Raw genomic sequence first — 21224 nt, forward strand, 5'->3', positions numbered from 1 at the left:
GGCATATGACAGATTTTAAATACATGTTTTAACGTTGTTTTCTGTCAGTTTCATTAGAATGGAGATAACAATATTGTATGTTAAGCTCCGAAGGCATCAATTTGGGATTTGATGGTCGCAAATACCCGTTTACTGTCTCCGCTAACGCGTCGCCAGTAAACTTAATTTGCGACCATCAAATCCCCAATTGATGCCGTCAGAGCTTAAAATACAATACAGTTATCTCCTAAGCGCTCCCCCTCAAAAAACAATATATATAAAAAAGAAGATATGGTATGATTGCCAATGTGACAACACTTCACAAGAGATTAAATGGCACAGAAATTTACTACAATAGGTTACCGTACTGATTTTAAAAAAAAAGCATTTTTAGCTAAAAAAGACAGATGTTTATAAAATGGTGTTGTCATATATCAGGTTGCAAGGTGTTGTATATATTTTCTTGTAAAAATATCTTGTAAGACGTTTCGGCCACTGGCCTTCTTCAGTAAATTTGTTTATTATCCTTCTTAACTACATTGTAGACATTTTACTTTCACAATAGTTTTTACAAAATGGTTTATTAACTACAATAACATAATGTATGTTCCCTATTGGAATTTTGAAACAAGGGTAAAAATATTTGTTTGAAAAGGATATCAATTTAAACATGGCTACATGCAGTTGAAATAAAATTGATTTAAGGAAGCTGGCTTGTCATGTTTTAGATTTTTTGTCAGATTTTCGGAATCCTCTGGTTTTATCCATTTGAATGCCTTGAAAAAAATTGCCCGGTGACCCCCATTTTTCTTTTTGTAAATCTTTTACATGTACAAGGATAAGCCATCTGTAAAAGTCTTATAAAATTTTAATTACTTTTTAACAGTTTAGAGAACTTTAACTTGTCAATAATAAAGCTATGAAAAGTCAAGAGAGAATATTTTCCCGCCAAAATTTCAATGGCTTATATCTCGAAAACAAGCACGGTGACCTATATATTTTTTTGGCTCTTTGGATTCCTTTATTAATCCCCTATCTATATAAACTAGTGTTTTGAAAACTTAATTACTTTGTAATTGAGAAGCGAACTCCCTTAAGAAAGGTTGGGTGATCTTTTTAATACCATATGTGCATGAATGATCATTGCACATGTAGGCAATAACTCAGTAAGTTCAATAAAGTAGGTAACGTGATTCTTCAACCTACCTAAGAAAAAATGAAAATCTGATTAACAATGATGGATCTACAAAATGTTTAACAACAATATTTTCTTTACATACAGGCTGCATTAGTACACACAGCTGAAACAACCAGAGTCAAATACTTCTTGGACATGTTAGTCGAGAAGAAACGCCCGGTCATGTTGGTTGGTAATGCTGGTACCGGTAAAACAGTACTTATGGGAGACAAGTTATCGGCACTTTCCGAAGATTTCATGATAGCCAATGTACCATTTAATTTCTATACTACGTCCTCGATGTTGCAAAGTATTCTGGAGAAACCGTTGGAAAAGAAAGCCGGTAGAAACTTTGGTCCACCAGGAACTCGTCGGTTGATCTACTTTGTGGATGATATGAACATGCCAGAGGTTGATAAATACTTCACAGTACAACCTCATACCTTGATCCGACAACATATTGACCACGGTCATTGGTACGACAGACAGAAATTGTCAATGAAAGAAATTCATAATACACAATATGTAGCCTGCATGAACCCTACCGCTGGTAGTTTTACCATTGACTCTCGTTTACAGGTAATTATACAATAATACACAATATGTAGCCTGCATGAACCCTACCGCTGGTAGTTTTACAATTGACTCTTGTTTACAGGTAATTAGTAATGCCTCATTTGTTTTATGGGTCACTTTGGATTCAGTTCATTCTCATAAATATCAATTTTAATGGTCTGAGACAAATTTTTAGGGTACCTTATATCCTGGTTTCATCTTTTGCTCCATTCAATGCTTTGGTTATTTTGAATTTTTTACATAATTATAATTGAAATGGTCAAGCGGAAGAAAAAAATAATATATATTTGTTATAAAAAAAAGTTTTCCTCGAAAATATCTATATAATGAAGTTGTTTTGCTAAACAATTGATATTTGCAGTGCTTTTCAATGCATTAAAAGTCTTCTTGAACATGCAAGAAATATTTGCCGCAGAACGTTTAGCAAACAACAATCAATCAACACATTTATAGCATCTATTCATTCCACATTATGGTTAAATCTTGGTGGAAAGATAAAATAAGAATGGAAACTTAAAATGTGTCAAAGAGACAACAACCCAACCAAAGAGCAGAAGTTTTTTTGAATTTTACTACATGATTTTTTTTTTCTCCATTTTTTCAGCGCCACTTCTGTGTATTCTCTGTGAATTTCCCTAACTCCGATGCCTTGACAACAATCTATACCAGCATCCTATCACAACATTTATCGCTCAACCACTTTGCCGCAGGTGTACAGAAATATGCCCCGACACTTATCTCCGGAGCAGTGACGCTTCATAATAGAATAACCTCTACATTCCTACCAACGGCTGTCAAATTTCACTATATCTTCAACTTGAGAGATTTGTCCAACATTTTCCAGGTGAGTAAATTAGAACAAATCTTGACCAACTTAGGTACCACATCAAAAAGTCAATGAAGGATAAAAAAAATTAATTCAAATAGTTTGGGGGGAGGGGGGGGTGTCAAAATTGCTGCTAGTTTTGCTAAATTGACATCGATTTTATATATATCCTTATTGGTCAATCAATTTTTCCAAAATGTAGTTAAGAGGGGAGTCAGTGAAAAAACTAGATGAATTAAGTTTTTTTATCCTACATTGAACTTTTGATGTCGTCCCTTATTTCATAAAACATATTGGATGTGCTCCTTCTTTCTTACTTAAACATAACTAAATGCCCTGAACATGCACGAAATATTTTCCACTGGACATTAAGCAACCAAAAATCAATCACCCTAATTTAATTCAGAATTATTTTTATGATTTTCAATTAAAAAAATATGATCTGTCCTGTTTCAAAAATTTGAAATTTTTTAAATGCAGTATGTTTTACAGTTTAAATTTGATTGGATGGACATTCATCATTTCTAAGTTTGGAATGGATCATATTAATTTTTCATCATTTGATAACTTACTAACTTAAATAAGAGAAAACAAAAGTTTCATTTTGGTTTTATCAATTTTCATAAGAGTGAAAAATAAAAATAAATTTAATTTTTTTTTTAACAGGGAATCCTCTTTGCCATGCCAGATGCAGCTAAAACTCCCATTGACTTAGTGAGACTATGGCAACACGAGGCTGAGAGAGTGTACAGAGACAAACTAGTTGAAACCGCAGACTTGGAGGCATACGATAAACTAGTGAAAGATGTGGTCAAGAAATCGTTTGAAGACATTGATGAAACCGCTTTAGAAAAAGTACCTCTGATATTCTGTCACTTTGCTAATGGTATCGGTGACCCCAAATACAATATCGTAGAAAGTTTTGAAAGTTTGAACAAAATCTTGGTAGAGTCGTTAGATAATTACAATGAATTGAATGCAGTTATGAACCTTGTATTGTTTGCCGATGCCATGTCTCATATTTGCCGAATCAACAGAATTCTAGAATCGCCTCGTGGTAATGCTTTGTTGATTGGTGTGGGTGGTAGCGGTAAACAGAGTTTGTCACGACTGGCCGCGTTCATCAGTAGTTTGGACGTGTTTCAGATCCAATTGAGAAAAGGATACAGTATTGCTGATTTAAAGCTTGACATTGCTGCCCTTTACATGAAAGCTGGTATTAAAAACATGGGCATGGTCTTCTTGATGACTGACGCACAGGTTGCTGACGAAAAGTTCTTGGTACTGATCAACGATCTGTTGGCTTCCGGTGAAATCCCAGATCTCTTCCCTGATGATGAGATTGAAAATATAATTAATGGAATCAGGAATGAAGTTAAGGGGGTTGGAATAGAAGATACTAGAGAGAACTGTTGGAGCTTCTTTATTGATAAAGTCAGAAAGACTCTGAAGGTAATTATTCATGATTATAAAAGAAAACAAGTATCAGCTTTCCAAAAAAGATTGTCTAACCTCTGCAATTAATGTAGGAAAAGAACAAATTATTTATTAATCAAATAATTTTATACAGTTATGACAAATTTGAATAAACATGGGAATGTAATGAAAATAAAAAAAATCATCTCACTTATTTTTCATGCTTTCCATGTTTCTGTGTTGATTGTTGATCAAGGTCAGGATTGGTATACTTCGTCAACAAAACCTGGAAGTTAATTTAGAGCTCAAGTTTTTGATCAACAATCCTCAAATGAATTTTTTTTGGTAGATTATATTCATGGATAAGTAATAAATGTAAAATATGTGCACAGAGGACTTAGTTATGTATATATGCATGTATTGGTCTAACAATTTTCATAACATTATTATCACCAGAAACTAGTTTTATATATCTCTAGATAGTAAGGTACATGCTTTCAATGATAGAAGTTTTTGATTTAACATTGAAACACCTTGAATATTGGAAAATTATTTCTGTGAATGCTGAAATAATTGCATGCATTTATTATTGCAAAGAATCTTCCACAAGGAGAAATAATTATAATGATTTATGAAATATGCATACAGAAATATATATTAGTTTTAGACAATTTCTCATTGTGATACTCCCCCTTGGGCATTACTTGTATTGATAAAAAACTCACAATTTACAGTATGTGAAAATCATTGATACTTTGTCAATTTTAAGAGCATGTAAAAATATATTGAACTAATTGATTTTTTGTTATTTTAGGTTGTTTTGTGTTTCTCACCTGTTGGATCAGCACTGAGAGTTAGAAGTCGTAAGTTCCCTGCCGTCACCAACTGTACCTGTATAGACTGGTTCCATGAGTGGCCTGTGGAAGCTCTCAACTCTGTGTCAGCCAGGTTCTTAGAAGACATAGAAATGTTATCGGTAAATTAATTGTTGTGTAGATGTTTTATTGTTTTAGTGCTGTTGGGCTTCTGCTTAATTGGCATATACCCAAAATCTCTTTTTATGATAAAACTTGTATGTTAGAGTTAAATCTTGATTGCTCCGAAAATGAGTAATGTAATTAAATCAGAATTCCAATTTAAAGATAATGCAAAGAATTCAATTGAGATAAGAAAAACATTTTAATAAGATATCACTTCTCTGTCATCCAAGTAGAAAATATGAATATACATGTATTATCAAAGGGTTTTATGATTCATTTAAAATGATGATTTTTTTTTTATATATATATATTATAAGTAGCTTTTTTAATTGAATTTTTAAATTGTTTTATTTTCACAATGATCACTGTATGAAAAAAAAACTCCTATGATATAATAAAAAGCTTATTATGTATCAAGATTGATGTACATTTCATCTTCATTTGCAGCCGGAGATGAGAGAATCTATTTCTGAGTTTATGGGATATGTACATACCTCTGTCAACACCATGTCACATGCTTATCTCACAAATGAACGTCGTTACAATTACACCACACCAAAAAGTTTCTTAGAACAAATCAAACTTTATCAGAATTTACTGGAGAAACAGAATGTTGACCTACAAGGAAAGATTGTTCGTCTAGAAAATGGTTTGGAAAAACTAAGAAGTACCGCTACACAAGTAGACGATCTCAAATCGAAATTAGCATCACAGGAAGTAGAATTAGCCCAGAAAAACGAAGATGCTAACAAATTGATTAGCGTCGTAGGTGCTGAAACAGAAAAAGTGTCAAAAGAAAAGGCGATTGCTGACGAAGAAGAGAGAAAAGTGTCCAAGTTCAGCGAGGAAGTCGCTAAGAAACAGAAAGCCTGTGAAACAGATTTGGCAAAAGCAGAACCAGCCTTGTTAGCAGCCCAAGAAGCTTTGAATACTCTCAACAAGGTAATTAAATCTTTATATTATATTGATTTTCCTGCCTTTATTTTGGGTCTGATTTTAAGCCCCATTCCCAAATAGAAAAACCCTATTTTTTTCTTATTGGTGTAAAAAAAAAATTATATAAAAATGCACCAAAAAAAAAAAATGATATGTTGAAATTTGGTTATGATAGAAAATTGAAATTTTAATAAATAACCTCATTAAACTATGATGAAAACAATGATTTATATTTTCCCCAATTCAAGTGTAATATACAATACATTTTCCAAATTGCCTAGGGCCCAGGTCCTTGTAAAAGGTAAGAAAATCACTGTATTAATTTACTCTTTGAAATAACATTGATATTTTGAAGTCTTGATAAATTAATTTAACTATTAAAATACGGAGGTGTGGTATGATTGTTAATGAGACAAATATCCACCAGATTGAAAATGAAGTTGATTTAAAGAATTGTAGGCTGCATTACATCCTTCAACAATGAGAAAAACCTATAGTGTATAGTCTGCAATATATTGCTTGCAGGGCATTTAAATATAAAACAATTCAAACATTTAAACTAATAGCCTAATTTTATATTAGCAAACAGTTTACAAAAAAACAGATATGACAGACATGAACTGACAACAATCACTTTACTATAGGCTCCTATGTTGAGATAACTATCTTTTTACTTTTTATTTATTATTATTTTTTCTCTTCTTTTTTACCAGACTAACCTGACAGAATTGAAATCTTTTGGTTCTCCTCCACCAGCTGTAATCAATACTCTGGGTGCAGTCATGTGTTTAATGGCACAAGGAGGCAAAGTCCCTAAAGATAAAAGTTGGAAAGCTGCCAAGAGTACAGTCATGAACAAGGTAAGAGTACATTCATGAACGAGATGAGAGTAGTCATGAAAAGCTGTTACATTCTCTAGAAAGTGGGTAAATGTGTTTTTTAGTTTTACCTTAAAGCAGACCTATATATAAACAGAAGAAATGGTATGATTGCCAATGAGACAACTTACCACAAGAAACCAAATGTCACAGAAATTAACAGCTATATGTCACTGAAGGCTGAACTTTTGTAACTATAGACAATACTATTTCCCATAAGAATAAGAATAAGAATTTTATTAGTGTAAAATCCAAACAATAGGATTGTTACTAAAATACATAAAAACAAAACAAAAAACAAAAAAACAGTCAGACAGACAGACAGGCATATTAATTTCACAAAACATAGACATTAAACACTACAAACATGTATCATTGAAAGAAAAAAAAAATATATAGATTATTAATATTAATTATAATACTATTTTTGACATAGGAACTCCTTTTATGACTCAAAGTGTGCCACTTTTACTATGAAATTTCATAAAAAAAATTATACCCTTAATTATGGAAAGTTCATATGCACTACTTTTTTTCAAAAATCAAACCATTTAGCTGTGTGAAATTTTGAATGACATCTTTCATTATAAACTTGTTCTGAATATACATGAAATGATTGCCACTAGATATTAAACAAACAACAATTAATCAGTTATTTTTATATTTTTTTTTTCTTAATAGGTTGACCAGTTCTTGGATAACTTAGTCAACTATGACAAAGACAATATTCATGAAAATTGTCAGAAGGCTGTAGCACCCTATATGCAAGACCCTGAATTTAACCCTGACTTCGTAAGAGGGAAGTCGCTGGCTGCTGCTGGTCTCTGCTCATGGGTAATTAACATCATCACATACTACGAGGTATACTGCACAGTAGAACCCAAACGTAATGCCTTAGCACAAGCTAATTCTGAATTAGCCGCTGCAACCGAAAAGTTGCGTCTTATTAGAGCCAAATTAGCAGCACTGGAAGCTGACTTGGCCAAACTTACAGCAGAATTTGAAAAAGCTACCAATGAAAAGCTCAGATGTCAACAAGAGGCTGAAATGACTGCTAAAACTATTGAGTTAGCCAACAGATTGGTTGGAGGCTTGGCATCAGAAAATGTCCGTTGGGCTGAAGCAATTGGTAACTTCAAAATACAAGAAAAGACTCTCCCTGGTGATGTATTATTGACCACTGCGTTTGTGTCATATGTCGGTTGTTTCACCAAACAATACCGTCTAGATCTAATGGACGGACACTGGGTTCCATATTTGAAGGGATTGAAGAGCCCAATTCCAGTAACAGAGAACCTTGATCCACTGACCTTGCTCACAGATGATGCTCAGGTTGCTTCCTGGAACAATGAAAGTCTCCCTAGCGACAGAATGTCAACAGAAAATGCCACCATTTTGTCAAACTGTGAAAGATGGCCGCTGATGATAGATCCTCAATTACAAGGTATTAAGTGGATCAAAACCAAATATGGAAATGATCTTAAAATCATTCGTCTTGGGCAGAAGGGTTATCTTGATGCAATTGAGAAGGCTGTCGCTAACGGTGATGTGGTTCTTATTGAAAACATCGGAGAAAATGTGGATCCTGTATTGGATCCATTGATTGGTCGTAACACAATCAAGAAAGGTCGTGCCATAAAGATGGGTGACAAAGAGGTTGATTATCATCCTGACTTCAAGTTGATTATGCAGACAAAATTGGCTAATCCTCATTACCAACCAGAAATGCAAGCTCAGACAACTCTCATCAACTTTACCGTCACAAGAGATGGATTGGAAGATCAGTTGTTGGCAGCTGTCGTCAGCAAGGAAAGACCTGATTTAGAAAAACTCAAAGGTGACTTGACCAGACAACAGAATCAATTCAAAATCACACTGAAAGAACTTGAAGACTCGCTCTTGGCTCGTTTATCTGCTGCCGAAGGAAACTTCTTGGGTGATTATGCGCTGGTTGAAAATCTTGAACATACTAAGAGAACTGCAGCTGAGATTGAAGTGAAAGCTATAGAAGCAAAGAAGACAGAAATTGACATTAACCTCGCCAGAGAGAATTACAGACCAGCTGCTAGTAGGGCATCTCTTCTTTACTTCATCCTGAATGACCTGAACAAAATTAATCCAATGTACCAGTTCTCACTTAAGGTAAGCTGAATTTTTATGAAGTTACTGTAAACTTTATCTATCATAATCTGGGATCATATTTCTAAGTTTCATTCAATTCTACCGAAATTTATAAAGAAGCTTTTTAGAAAATTCTTTTTTACTTATTTATACAGCTGTAGTCCTTTTACTAAATCATCAGCAAGTCAAGATTTACAAATACTTAAACATTTCCAGATCTTCACGCAACTCTAATTGAAGTTATTGCCCTTGTATGATTATTTTTTCTCCCTTTTTTGTCTTTTGTTTTCGGAATCTACACTAGATAGAGAGAAAATACAAATGGCAAAAATGATCATCAAAAATCAAATCAAATCAGTTACATGGCCAAAATGGTCAATCCACTGTATGTAGGTAATTTGGCCTTTTAAGTGTTTACCTGAGGAAGATTGATTTTACTACCTGTAGTTTTTTGTGCTATTAAACAATTGGAATAGAATTAACAACTTCTCAAATAAATTTGTATGATAAAGCAGTCATAGAATTGATGATGTTTAAATTATAATCCTAGTATACATGCTGATATATTTTCATAAGAAGTAAAACAATTATTTCTTTTTCAGGCTTTCAGTGTTGTATTTGAGAAAGCTATAGACAAGGCAGAACCATCGGAAGAATTGAAAGAGAGAGTAAACAATTTGATTGACTGTATAACATACTCTGTATTCATGTACACAGCTAGAGGTCTGTTCACCAGAGACAAGATCATATTCACAGCACAGATGACATTCCAGGTTAGTAAGAGAGAGTATTTGATTGACTGTAAAGGGTCTCACTTATTTGTGATAATTTAACAGTGAAAACTAGTGATTATTGGTGATTAACTATGAAGTACAGTAAAACCTGGAAAACCTGTCTTGTCTGGTCACCTGAAATTTTTCTAATCCTGCTGTAAAAATACCTATGCAATTGAACCTCAAATTAAGGTCACCTATGGTGAAAGGTCACTATTCTTTGGAACAGCAGACAAACTTCATGTACAGATTTGACTGTACCACTCTATTAATTCATAATATAAATACTGTAAAAGTTCAAGTCAGAGTGTATTCACTTCTAATCTCCACCAATCAAGTTAGAGTGTATTTACACTCCAAATTCCTCCAATAGAATTAGAGTGTAGTCACTTAGAATCTCCACCAATCAAACCAGAGTGTATTCACTCTAAATCTCCACCAATGAAATCAAAGTGTATTCACTCCAATTCTTCACCAATCAAATTCTAGTGTATTCACTCCAAATCTTTACCAACCAAATAATGGTGTATTTACTCCAAATCATCACAAATCAAATCAGAGTGTAGTCACTTAGAATCTCCTCCAATCAAATGATATTGTATTTTCTCCAAGTGTCTTTCAATCAAGTCAGTGTGTATTCACTCCAAATGTCCTTCAATCAAATCAGAGTGTTTTCACTCCAAATATCCTTCAATCAAATCAGAGTGTATTCACTCCAAATATCCACCAATCAAATTTGAGTGTATTCACTCAAAATCTCCTCCAATGGAATCAGAGTGCATTCACTCCAAATCTTCACCAAACAAATCTGAGTGTATTCACTCCAAATCTTCACCAATCAATTCAGAGTGTATTCACTCCAAATCTCCACCAATCAAACCAGAGTATTCACTGCAAATCTCCACCAATCAAACCAGAGTATTCACTCCAAATTTCCACTAATCATTCTGTTTCATTGTGAGTTTTTGTATTAATTGAGTTGTGTATACTGTAATTTATTTCTATTGTTTTTAGATATTACTGATGGCTAAAGATATCAATCCAGCAGAATTGGACTTCTTATTAAGATTCCCTGCTACTCCCAATGTGACAAGCCCTGTAGACTTCATGAATAATAACAGCTGGGGAGGAATTAAGGTTTGTAATCTTTTTCTAGGTAAATTTCTCCTTATTGGAGCACTCATTTCACATGGTTGAAAATATAAAAATCTTATTTTCAAATATTGAAATTAATATGATGAAAAGGTAGTAAGGGGATACTGTAGATTCATTTATTTTTGTGGGTACTAATTTTCGTGGAATAAGGAAAACTTGCATGTTCATGGAAATTTAATTTCGTAACTAGGATAAATATTGGTATCATAGGAATAATACTGAATCCACTGTATTATTTATCTTTCGTTCGTCAGTTTGTCTGTACTGCTTCAGGTTAAAGTTTTTGGTCAAAATAGTTTTTAATGAAGATAAAGTCCAATCAACTTGAAACTAAGTACGCATGTTCCTTATAAATGATTTTTCTAATTCTAATGCCAAATTAGAGATTTCCCCCATTTTCACGGTCCACTGAACAAAGAAATTGATAGTGCGGATATGGCATCTGTGTACTGGGGACACATTCTTGTTTAAATTTGATTTTTTTTTCTAAAAGAAATGCACTATGAAATAACTGTTTTCTCCAGGAACCTATTTTTATGCCCCACCTACGATAGTAGAGGGGCATTATGTTTTCTGGTTTGTGCGTCTGTTCGTCCGTCTGTCTGTCCGTTCGTCCGTCTGTCCCGCTTCAGGTTAAAGTTTTTGGTCAAGGTAGTTTTTGATGAAGTTGAAGTCCAATCAACTTGAAACTTAGTATGCATGTGCCCTATGATATGATCTTTCTAATTTTAATGCCAAATTAGAGTTTTAACCCCAATTTTACGGTTCACTGAACATAGAAAATGATAGTGCAAATTTCAGGTTAAAGTTTTAGGTCAAGGTAGTTTTTGATAAAATGGAATTCCAATCAACTTAAAACTTAGTATACATGTTCCCTTTGATAAGATCATTCTAATTGTAATACCAAATTAGAGAATTTATTCCAATTACACGGTCCACTAAACATAGAAAATAATAGTGTGAGTGGGGCATTTGTGTACTGTGGACACATTCTTGTTTTATTCTAGTTACCTTTATTTTAACAGGCTATGTCTAACATGGATGACTTCCGTAACTTGGACCGTGACATTGAAGGCTCAGCTAAGAGGTGGAAGAAGTTTGTAGAGAGTGAAGCTCCAGAGAAGGAGAAGTTCCCACAGGAATGGAAGAATAAAACATCTCTTCAGAAACTATGTATGATGAGAGCTCTGAGACCCGACAGAATGAGTTATGCTGTTACGTAAGTAGTGATAATATATACTGTAAACTATGTATGATGAGAGCTCTGAGACCCGACAGAATGAGTTATGCCGTCACGTAAGTAGTGAAAATATATACTGTATGTATGATGAGAGCTCTGAGACCCGACAGAATGAGTTATGCTGTTACGTAAGTAGTGAAAATATATACTGTATGTATGATGAGAGCTCTAAGACCCGACAGAATGAGTTATGCCGTCACGTAAGTAGTGAAAATATATACTGTATGTATGATGAGAGCTCTGAGACCTGACAGAATGAGTTATGCTGTTACGTAAGTAGTGATAATATATACTGTATGTATGATGAGAGCTCTAAGACCCGACAGAATGAGTTATGCCGTCACGTAAGTAGTGATAATATATACTGTATGTATGATGAGAGCTCTGAGACCGGACAGAATGAGTTATGCTGTCACGTAAGTAGTGATAATATATACTGTAAACCGACCTATTTTCGCAAGCGATTTATTTTAGTGACTTTTGCAAGTAGAAAAATAACATGAATATAAATCATTGCAAATAAGTAAATCTTTATTAATCTACATCAAGTAAATAAGAAAATTGCGAAATGCACTAGAATTGGTATAACGCGAAGTAAAGTATCTTTGAAAATGAAAATGATTATCAATACATCTATAAGCTTATCCGATATATTGGGTTGTTAAGTGTCTTTACAAAATCTGTTACTGTTTGAAAATTAAGTTTATATAAGAAGTCTACAAAAAATCTTCTTTTAATTTGTATGTGAATGTTCCAAAAAACAGTCAAAGTATGATACATGTACGTGTATACATGCATTTGCATAAGCTTGATTTTTTTCCAACACAGCTGATTTCTAGTAAAAATTAATCAATGATTTCATTAATAGCCAAATAAAAAAAAAGTATTCTTTAATTTTAGCCAAAAGTTAAGGCCTCTCCTTCTTTTATTTCAATTATTTGTTAATTTTTTTTATCACTTGAAAATATTACACATAGTTATAATTTCAAAACTTAGTCAGCTATAAAAGACCCAGAAATGACTAAAATATGCTTTCAGGGACCTTATTTAACCACTTGAACCACCTTCCACCTCTAATGGACCACCATCATTTGGTTGACTATTAGGTCAGTTTGGTCTGTCCAAAGTTACTTTTGATGGAACTTTTTTTTTAGCAGAAACAACAAAGAGAATGAATAACATATATTTATACATTGTTTATTTTTAGTGACTTTGTGACAGAGAAACTTGGAAACAAATACACAGAAGGAAGGAGTGTTGACTTTGCATCATCTTACGAGGAATCAGGTCCCGGCACACCAATATTCTTTATCCTGTCCCCTGGTGTCAATCCCTTGAAGGATGTGGAAGTTATCGGGAAAAAGCTTAAATTTACTGATGATGATAAAAACTTCCATAACATTTCACTAGGTCAAGGTCAGGAAGTTGTTGCTGAACAAGCGTTAGATATTGCTGCCAAAGAGGGACACTGGGTTATTTTACAGGTAAGTTACAATTCACCGTTTCCGATTCTAATGCATTCTGGGTAATATTTTATTTAATAGTGTATGCCTAAACATTGTGATTTGTTTAAAATGTTCTAAACAATAGAAATTCAACTAATGACACATTTCATTTTTTTTTTGGTGTACAAAATTAATAATAAAATTTGTTAACTAATCAAAATTATTTTCTATAGTATTATTACACTGGAAATGTTAAGAGAATTTTACCCTTGGTTGATTAAAATTTTTGAGCAATGAACTGTCTCGTTGTTAATCAAAGTTGTTAGGTTATTATAATTTATTTCTACAGTATTATGATATTAAAGCAATTGTTCACTAACAGTCTTTGTTAAACCACATGACAGAAAGAAATGACTTTCATCATCAATATCAAAATAAACAACATTTGCGTAATTGTTTTTTCAGAATGTCCACTTGGTGCAAAAGTGGTTAGCTACCCTTGAAAAGAAGCTAGAGAAGTATGGTGAAGAGAGTCACGACAGCTATCGTGTGTTTATTAGTGCTGAACCAGCAGGTTTACCTGAATACCACATTATACCACAGGGTATCCTAGAGGCTGCCATAAAAATCACCAATGAACCTCCAACTGGCATGTTTGCTAATTTACATAAAGCTTTGGACAACTTTGACCAGGTAATTTGTTTTTTTCTTTTGGAGTTAAGTCTCCTTTCATTACTGTCCAGGGTCTCTTTTCAAAAATATCATACAACTAAAATTGATTGCATTACTAAATTCTACAGAAGTGATTTTGACTTATGAATATTATTTACTGTACATTTTGTTTGCACAAGAATAGCTATTTATTTTCTAGAGAATGAAACACAAACTGCTTTAAATAGAAAATCAAAAGATATGGGGTATCCATCCATGACACAGAATCAGTATGTGCTCAGCAAAAAACATACTTAAAGCAAAGGAACAGCAAAAATTGGAGATGATATTGAACAATATTTGTTTTGTTTCAAGGGAGATAATTTTGAACTATTTTTGTATTATTTCAAGGGAGATAATTTTGAACTATTTTTGTATTATTTCAAGGGAGATAATTTTGAACTATTTTTGTATTATTTCAAGGGAGATAATACTGAATCAATTTGTCTTGTTTTAGAATACAATGGAGATGTGTGCCCGAGAGACTGAATTTAAGAGTATTCTGTTCTCACTGTGCTATTTCCATGCTGTTGTCTGTGAGAGACGTAAGTTTGGACCCCAGGGCTGGAACAGAGTGTACCCATACAACACTGGAGATTTGACCATTAGTGCTATGGTGTTGTACAATTACTTAGAAGCCAATGCTAAGGTCCCATGGGAAGATTTGAGATACTTGTTTGGAGAGATTATGTACGGTGGACACATCACAGATGATTGGGATAGACGTCTCTGTAAAACTTACCTAGAGGTCTACATGCATCCTGATATGGTGAGTTAAAAATCTGTGACCAGATGGACAAGGGGTCTTGGTCATAAAGTTAACTCTTTACTTAGAGTACAAAATTTGCCTGAATCACGAAATCATGGTTCAAACCATACAAGCAATGACAGGGAAAAATTCAATTCAAATGAGAAACTTCTCTTTCATAAAGGGAAGAAGATTGAAATTTAATAAAATTAACTATAAAAGAAAGTCTGATTTTGTTTTCAAAACATTGAATAGATTTGCAAAACGAAAACTTTAATATTAAATGCATATATCCTGTAAATTTAGAATTTATTGTGAGGTTTTATTAATGTGACTCCTGAAAGGGGAATTAGCTGCCAAATTCATGCTCACCAATTTTAGCCAAATTCTCATATTAGATTTATAACAATCTATTCTTTCCAAAGTGAAAGAAGATAATCAAAATAGAATTTCTTTTAAGACAAACTTTACTGTTTCAATTGTATTTTTCAGCTTGACGGTGAACTGTATTTGGCCCAAGGTTTCCTTAGTCCACCCAACTCTGACTACAAGGGATACCATGCTTACATTGATGAATGTCTACCACAAGAAAGTCCATATTTATATGGTCTCCATCCAAATGCTGAGATTGAGTTCTTGACCACTATATCGGAGAACTTGTTCAGGACTGTATTTGAGATGCAGCCTAGAGATGCTGGAGCCTCCGGAGGTACTGGAGTCAGTAGAGAGGAAAAGGTAAGTTTGCTTATTTATAATAAAGTGATGTGGTACAGGTATAATTGCCAATGAGACAACTATTCACCAGACTACATTACGTAGATGTTAGCCCAGTAGTCAGCACTTTGGTGTTGACATGAATATCAATTATATGGTCATTTTTATAAATTTTCTGTTTACAAAACTTTGAATTTTTCAAAAATCTAAGGATTTTCTTACGCCCAGGAGTAGATTACCTTAGCCGTATTTGGCACAACTTTTTGAAATTTTGGGTCCTCAATGCTCTTCAACTTTGTATTTGTTTGGCTTTTTAACTGTTTTGATCTGAGCGTCACTGATGAGTCTTATGTAGACGAAACGCGCGTCTGGCGTATTAAATTATAATCCTGGTACTTTTGATAACTATTAGCATCTATAGGTGGTTGTAAGACATGCATCAATGAGCAAAACTGAGCCAAATATTTGGATCTTCTGTTTTATAAATACAGGGTGCAGGATTTTCTCACTGTCTTGAAGACCCATTGGTGGGCTTGGGCTGTTTTCAGCTCTTTGATCAGATTGTTGTGTCTATGATACATTTCCAATTTCCATTCTCTATTTTAGTAATGATGTTAAAAAAACAGATTATTACAAAATTGACTAAAAAAGGATTAATGCAAAAGAAAAAATAATCAGTTGGTTTACAATATATAATGTATTTTTTTGTATTTTTAAGTCATTGAAAATGTGAACAATGGTTTTAAGTGTTAGAAAATCAATAACCTTTTAAAAAATTACCCCAAATTAAGTCTTAAATATAGAAAATAAAAAACATAAAACCTCAAAAACATCTAATGGGTTATTCCATTAAAATGGAAAAAGTGTTTTTGGATATGGGTTATTGATCTTCAATAGACCTTTTTCATTTGATATATGCAAAATTAATCAGAAGAATTTTGACATAAATTGCCACAACCACACATCCATTTTAAGAAAATAGCCTTATTTCTTTACACTTCACTTATTTATATAAATGTTACGAAAAAAAATATGAAGATTGTTATTTGTTGTCTTATCTTTGGTTGGGTTGCTGTCTCATTAACATATTCCCCATTTCCATTCTCAATTTTATGTATATTTATCTCTTTTCAGATTAAGACTATATTAGACGAGATTTCAGAGAAACTTCCAGAAGAGTTTAACATGTTAGAAATTATGGGTAAAGTACCTCCTGAAGAAAGAACACCATACGTGGTTGTAGCCTTCCAGGAAACGGAGAGAATGAATGGTCTGACCTCAGAAATGAAACGTACCCTTAGAGAACTTGACCTTGGATTAAAGGTACAGTAAAATAAAATTTCAGATGTTAGCTTTTCTGTTTTAGATTACAAGCTCTTTAAAAAAAACTTATAAATTGATAGTCTATGAAAAAAGAAACCAAAAACAGTAGAACAAAATGAAGGATATATGTGCTTGTTTTCGAGATATAAGCCATTAAAATTTTTTTTCTCTGACAATTATTATGAAGCTAAACCATTTCATCACCAAGATGAAAATACTGAAAAAACCATTGATGCATATTTGTCTGGAATATGTATGAAATATTTGTCACTGAACATTTAAGTAAATAACTATGAATTAATATAATCAGATCTTTTTATGGATATAAGATAGAAGATGCGGTATGATTGCCAATAAGACAACTCTCAACAAGAGACTTAATGACACAGAAGTTAACAACTATAGGTCACTGTATGGCCTTCAACAATGAGCAAAGCCCATACCACATAGTATGAATAAGTATGAAATATTTGCCACTGAAAATTAAGCAAAGAACAATAAATAAATATAAACATAGCTTTTAATGGAGTATAAATATGTATAAAAGTTTTACCAAATACATTAAATGAAGAACTATGAATTAATATAATCATATCTTTCAATGAATAAATATAAGAAGATGTTGTATCAGTGCCAACTAGACAACTCTCCCTCCAAGTCACAATTTGTAAAAGTAAACCATTATAGGTCAAAGTATGGTCTTCTTCAACAAGTAAAAGTAAACCATTATAGGTCAAAGTATGGTCTTCTTCAACAAGTAAAAGTAAACCATTATAGGTCAAAGTATGGTCTTCTTCAACACGTAAAAGTAAACCATTATAGGTCAAAGTATGGTCTTCTTCAACAAGTAAAAGTAAACCATTATAGGTCAAAGTATGGTCTTCTTCAACAAGTAAAAGTAAACCATTAAAGGTCAAAGTATGGTCTTCTTCAACAAGTAAAAGTAAACCATTATAGGTCAAAGTATGGTCTTCTTCAACAAGTAAAAGTAAACCATTATAGGTCAAAGTATGGTCTTCTTCAACAAGTAAAAGTAAACCATTAAAGGTCAAAGTATGGTCTTCTTCAACAAGTAAAAGTAAACCATTATAGGTCAAAGTATGGTCTTCTTCAACAAGTAAAAGTAAACCATTAAAGGTCAAAGTATGGTCTTCTTCAACAAGTAAAAGTAAACCATTATAGGTCAAAGTATGGTCTTCTTCAACAAGTAAAAGTAAACCATTATAGGTCAAAGTATGGTCTTCTTCAACAAGTAAAAGTAAACCATTATAGGTCAAAGTATGGTCTTCTTCAACAAGTAAAAGTAAACCATTATAGGTCAAAGTATGGTCTTCTTCAACAAGTAAAATTAAACCATTAAAGGTCAAAGTATGGTCTTCTTCAACAAGTAAAATTAAACCATTATAGGTCAAAGTATGGTCTTCTTCAACAAGTAAAAGTAAACCATTAAAGGTCAAAGTATGGTCTTCTTCAACAAGTAAAAGTAAACCTTTATAGGTCAAAGTATGGTCTTCTTCAACAAATAAAAGTAAACCATTATAGGTCAAAGTATGGTCTTCTTCAACAAGTAAAAGTAAACCATTATAGGCCAAAGTATGGTCTTCTTCAACAAGTAAAAGTAAACCATTATAGGTCAAAGTATGGTCTTCTTCAACAAGTAAAAGTAAACCATTATAGGTCAAAGTATGGTCTTCTTCAACAAGTAAAAATAAACCATTAAAGGTCAAAGTATGGTCTTCTTCAACAAGTAAAAGTAAACCATTATAGGTCAAAGTATGGTCTTCAACACGTAATCTTGGTATAAATATGTATGAAATATCTGCCACTGTATGATTATCAAAGAACCTTTACTTAATATTCTTTTTAGGGAGAGTTAACTATCACAGCTGACATGGAAGCCTTGGGTAATGCCTTGTACTTGGATGTAGTACCAGAGAATTGGTCTAAGAAGGCCTACCCATCCCTTCATGGCCTTGGTATATGGTATGCTGACTTGTTGCTTAGGATTAAGGAATTAGAAACCTGGACTGCTGACTTCCAACTCCCAGCGGCTGTCTGGCTTGGTGGTTTCTTCAACCCTCAATCATTCTTGACTGCTATTATGCAGCAGATGGCTAGAAAGAACGAGTGGCCACTTGATCGTATGGTCCTACAATGTGACGTGACTAAAAAGGCCCGAGAAGATATGGCTGGACCTCCCAGGGAAGGTGCCTACGTCCACGGTCTATACATGGAAGGTGCTCGGTGGGATATGCAGACCAGCATGATCGGAGAGGCTCGTCTTAAGGAACTGGCCCCTGCTATGCCGGTCATATTTATTAAAGCTATACCTGTTGACCGTATGGACACCAGGAACATTTATGAGTGTCCAGTATACAAGACCAAGAGTAGAGGACCAACATTCGTCTGGACCTTTAATCTCAAGTCCAAAGAGAAAGCAAGTAAATGGGTCCTTGGTGGAGTGGCTCTTCTACTTCAAGTATAACAAGATTAGGACTTCTATGGTTTTTTGCTTAGTGTGCATTTCTTATTTGATTTGTATGTTTTGACATTTATAAATTTAATTGAAGTATTTGATATATATTTGTGATATATATTTGTTTCATATAAATTTCTTATTTTATTTATGTTTGAAATAGCATTAAATTGATAAAGTATTATATTTATATTACATACAAAGCTAAGTGAATAGCATTGTTAAAAGAATTATATAATGACTATAAAAGAGATATATTTTTGTGAGAATAAATAAACTTGAATCCGTCCAAGAAGTATTGGGGTTATTTATAGAACTTGTTTATGTATGTCAGAGAAGATTATGTGATTGAGAATATTTGTTTTTTGAGCACTATAGACTTGCTTGATTTATATAACATTTTATGCTACGTACATAAAATACCAGTATTAGTGAAATAATATTTTTGAAATAAAAAGTTCACTTTTATGCAACATTTATAATACCAGTATTAGTGAAATAAATTGAATATTGAAAAAAAGTTTATATTTTTGAATAAATATGTCTTGTTTTCTATTTTATTCCACACAAAATAAGCCTTACTTTGTGTATTTTTTGCACTTTATGTCAAGTCAAATTAACTTCATTCCGTCCCAAGATTATATATATGTTTGTAACTTAACAGTTTTTGTTCTATTTATTTTATATATTTTTATACATATTGTTGAATAATATATATATTTGTTATATGTCACTACTAAAGTTATTTGTTTATTTGTGATTTTTCAGTTTGATGCATAATAAAAGATGAAAATTATTGAATTATTTATTCTCATTTAGGCTTTTAGTTTAAGCATATATACTTTTTTGCACAGTAAGAAAGTGGTAGGATTTATGTTTTATAAAAATAAACATGTGTGGTATGATTGATAATGAGGCAACTATCCACTAGAGACTCAATGATTTAGTAGTGAAGCAACTATTCGTGAAAATTTCAAGCTGAATAAAAGAAAAAGTTGGTAATCAGAATCAATTAATTCTTGGCTGATAAATCCTGGAGTACCTTGATTGGGATGGGGATGATTAAAACAAACCATGCGGGTTAGGATTGGGTTTACAGTATAGAGAATAAAGGGAAAACATACATAACTATGCGGTATGGGCTTTGCTCATTGTTGAAGGCCGTACAGTGACCTATAATTGTTAATGTTTGTGTCATTTTGGTCTCTTGTGGACAGTTGTCTCATTGGCAATCATACCACATCTTCTTTTTTATATAACTTTGTGCAAACAAAATGAAAAAAAGATAAAAATAGGCGAATAAGATATAAAGAAAGATCGAGAAAGTTTACCTAAAGTTTGAACAATACAGAAATCGCCCATCCATTCAGACCCTCATACATGACTACCTACCTATCCTCTTCACTCCTGGCGGAGCATAAGGTCGCCACAAGATTTCGCCATCCAACTCTGTCTTTAGCTTTTGTTTCGGCTTCTTCCCTGGTCATGTCAAGCTCCTTCAGTTCTGCCATACATGACTACACAAAAGTTAAAACATGATTAAGAGGGCACTATACACTTGATTATAACCTAAATTGACCTTGATATGTTCAAGATTCTATTAACTAGGTAAACAAATGTGGGGTTTACATACAGATAGAGAATAAAGAGCCAAGACTAAAGAAAAAAGAATAGAGAAAAATAGTCAAAACAAATAGGGACTAATAGGCTGCTGAAATATAAAGAATCAATGAGACTAATAATGAAAGGA

At 33.0% G+C, this 21224-nt stretch overlaps 1 protein-coding gene across 2 annotated transcripts in view; it reads left to right on the forward strand.

Annotated features, from left to right (window-relative positions):
* LOC139502400 (dynein beta chain, ciliary-like) overlaps positions 1-20270 on the forward strand; it is a 68497-nt gene extending 48227 nt beyond the window's left edge. For both annotated transcript variants that reach the window (XM_071291845.1, XM_071291844.1), the window contains 16 exons: positions 1262-1735; positions 2337-2576; positions 3225-4010; positions 4789-4950; positions 5402-5896; positions 6604-6750; positions 7450-8910; positions 9492-9662; positions 10677-10799; positions 11843-12036; positions 13265-13541; positions 13968-14195; positions 14671-14982; positions 15454-15696; positions 16810-16998; positions 18866-20270. In XM_071291845.1, coding sequence (XP_071147946.1) covers positions 1262-1735; positions 2337-2576; positions 3225-4010; positions 4789-4950; positions 5402-5896; positions 6604-6750; positions 7450-8910; positions 9492-9662; positions 10677-10799; positions 11843-12036; positions 13265-13541; positions 13968-14195; positions 14671-14982; positions 15454-15696; positions 16810-16998; positions 18866-19483 — 6120 coding nt within the window. In that variant the 3' untranslated portion in view covers positions 19484-20270. The remainder of the gene's footprint in view (positions 1-1261; positions 1736-2336; positions 2577-3224; positions 4011-4788; positions 4951-5401; positions 5897-6603; positions 6751-7449; positions 8911-9491; positions 9663-10676; positions 10800-11842; positions 12037-13264; positions 13542-13967; positions 14196-14670; positions 14983-15453; positions 15697-16809; positions 16999-18865) is intronic.
* The last annotated feature ends 954 nt before the right edge of the window (positions 20271-21224 follow it).

The sequence above is a fragment of the Mytilus edulis genome, chromosome 14 (assembly GCF_963676685.1).
Source record: "Mytilus edulis chromosome 14, xbMytEdul2.2, whole genome shotgun sequence".
NCBI lineage: Eukaryota > Metazoa > Mollusca > Bivalvia > Mytilida > Mytilidae > Mytilus > Mytilus edulis.